The sequence below is a fragment of the Sinocyclocheilus rhinocerous genome, unplaced genomic scaffold (genome assembly GCF_001515625.1).
Source record: "Sinocyclocheilus rhinocerous isolate Xijiao unplaced genomic scaffold, SAMN03320098_v1.1 scaffold40, whole genome shotgun sequence".
NCBI classification, from domain to species: Eukaryota; Metazoa; Chordata; class Actinopteri; order Cypriniformes; family Cyprinidae; genus Sinocyclocheilus; species Sinocyclocheilus rhinocerous.
This window is the reverse complement of record NW_015624837.1, coordinates 1336960-1339818: the sequence shown is the minus strand read 5'-3', so window position 1 is coordinate 1339818 and position 2859 is coordinate 1336960. Positions and strand designations below refer to the sequence as shown.

The window sequence follows — 2859 nt, the reverse complement described above, 5'->3', positions numbered from 1 at the left end:
AATGCAGTAACTTGAGTAGTTTTTCAGCAAACTACTTTTTTACTCTTACTTGAGTCATATTATTTTTCAGTACTTTTACATGTGCTCAGGCACGTGCACACATAGACATCAAAGGAGGCTTGAGCATCTGCCCTTTTTCTTCCTTGAGAGAAAGTGCTCTTTTTTCTGGGGAGTGTTTTTTTATTTAATTAATTTTTTTATAAATGAATATATGTATATATGTGCACGTGTGTGTTTCTGTTTGCGCACAGCTTTCCCTGTCAAACAAATAAAAAAATCAAAATATCAGGCAGGGGCGTCATGCACTCATTGTTTTTGAGGGGTCATGAGTTGGGGGGTGGGGTGTCGTCATGTGACACACAGCCACAACAGCACTTATGTTTTATTTATTTTTTCCTTTTTATTCAAAACATGACAAATCTTGATTCTCACCTTTATAGATTATGTTGATCTATGATGGTCAAAGTAACCTAATGTAGGCTAATCTATTAACTATGCATAAAACCCTGTCTGTTTACTTAATTAACGTAAATTATGGGTGTCATGCCATAACATATTTTTAATACGACTGAGTTTATATTTAATGTGAATTTAACATTGAAAGTTAATGTGGTTTTTTTTTTTTTAAATAAATGAATTTATGTATATATGTATGCATGTGTGTGTTTCTGTTTGCACACAGCTTTCCCTGTCAAACAAATAAAAAATCAAAATATCAGGTCAGGTCAGGAAATGTTAAGACTCGCGTCTCTGCAGCACAGCAGTGTTGCACACATTGATCAGCTGCACATCACTGACAGGCAGAGAGCCACAGAAGTGAACCCCTCCCTCCCTTTCCAGTTGTGTTCATCTTGGTGTGGAGATGAGAAGTGATGAACAACAGAGTAAGCTATGCCTCGAATTTACAGCTAATTATCCAAAAAACAAAAGGCAATTATAGTTAATTTGTCTTACTAACATCCATGACTCATGAGAGAGCTACCATGTGGAGCTTTCACAACGAAACACACAGTGCCTTCATGACATGGCGGCAGCAACAATACTACAGCTAGAATAAAAGTTATGCCTTCTTTCTTTGCGTGAACATTTCGGCGGTGTTATGCAAATCTTCGCACATCGTGACGTAGACATGTGGGGTGTGTTAGAACGAGCCGTTTTAGGTAGGTGTGGCTGATTCTTAACTTTTATAAAGAATATCTCTTTGGATTTGAGACTTTAGTCTTTGCAACTTTACAGATCTTCTTTATGCACCAAGAGCTTGTAACACTCCAAAGAGAAAGGAAAAATTGAAATCGCATCATATGACCCCTTTAAGATATAGGATAGAATAGGCTATATTTAACGTTTTGTTTAGAAAAAATTTTAAAAAGTGCCCTTTTTTCCACTTGAGCCCCTGCCCCTCAAAATGTCTGTGCACGTCCCATACAAGTAAATTATTCATTAAGTAGCAATACTTTTACTTAAGTACAATTTCTTAGTACTCTTTCCACCACTATTGTAGACCAAAACAATGTAAGCGAATCACATAATGCACAAACATGCTTTTTATGCTTGCAAACAACATTAAAAGGTGTTGTTACTTATTTTCTTCTCTGGGACATAAAAGTAGTAATTTTGAAGAGTGTTGGTAACCAAACATTTTTGGTGACTTCCACTGTATGATAAAAAAAAAAAAAAAAAATTCTGAAAATATCTTGTTCATGTTTTACAGAATAAATTCACACTTTGTAATGACATGAGATTAAATTAAATGAAACCCCTTCAAATTATATCAGGAGGTTGGTACCAAGACGGACTCAGCACACACACGTATACCCACAAACCACTTTGTCTCATCTCTTTAGTGTGCACTCCTTGATATGAAGAGTAACAAGACATGGTAAATACCAGCCTCAGTGATTTTATTTGTGTAATCGGTTACAGTAAGCCACTGAGTCTCTTCCAGTTGGCACTTAATTTTTAATTTTGACAATAATATTCAAGGTTATACATTCAAATACAAGCGTTTTCATAGACAAGCTTCTTTAATTTGTGGCTCTCTCAATATCTGACATAAAAAAATGTCAGGTATTTGATGCCACATTCCTGATGTCAAACATGCATCTGACCTCATGCAGGGGAAAATTCAGCACTTACTGTGTGATGTTCCCTGCTAGAAGGGGTGTTGTTGAACCATGGGAAGAACCATGCTGGTTCTTCCCATGGAAGCCTATAAGTTAGAAGTCCTTACTGTTCATATAATGTACTCAATAGTGTGTTTTCTAGTACATGCCTGCGAGCCAGGGTGGGAGAAACAGTCCGATTGTGCCCAGCAAACAAACTATGATGAACATCCATAGGAAGATTCTGTCTATTACCATAGCAACATACTTCCAGTCCTCTTTTACCTGTGTGAACAGATAAGACAAATGAGTGGATTATTATAGCAGTAACATAACATGAAACTAGAAAAGTAAAGTTTATAACAAAACTATCCCGAAGTCATATCAGGAAGGTGGTACCAAGAGAGACTCAAATATCGCACACACATATACCCACATACCACTGTGTCTATAACTTTAGTGTGCACTTTTTACTATGAAGAGTAACAAGACATGAGAAATACCAACCTCAGAGATTTTGTGTAGTCAGTTACAGAAAGTCACTGTGTCTCTCATCTATAGTTGGCACTTTTAATTTTGACAATATTTATGGTTCATGCTATTAATATTAATTTATACATTTATGGTTATACAAAATATGATTACATATGGCTATACATTTATGGTTATACGTGGTTATATACATATGTATGTCTATGTCTCTCTCTCTCTCTCTCTCTCTCTCTCTCTCTATATATATATATATATATATATATAC

At 35.6% G+C, this 2859-nt stretch overlaps 1 protein-coding gene across 1 annotated transcript in view; it reads right to left on the bottom strand.

The window, feature by feature from the left end:
* Positions 1-1950: 1950 nt before the first annotated feature.
* The window catches only part of LOC107746381 (neuronal acetylcholine receptor subunit alpha-2-like), a 17714-nt gene continuing 16805 nt past the window's right edge, over positions 1951-2859 (bottom strand). The window contains exon 6 of the mRNA XM_016560579.1: positions 1951-2387. Within this exon, the coding sequence (XP_016416065.1) occupies positions 2262-2387 (126 nt within the window). The 3' untranslated portion in view covers positions 1951-2261. The remainder of the gene's footprint in view (positions 2388-2859) is intronic.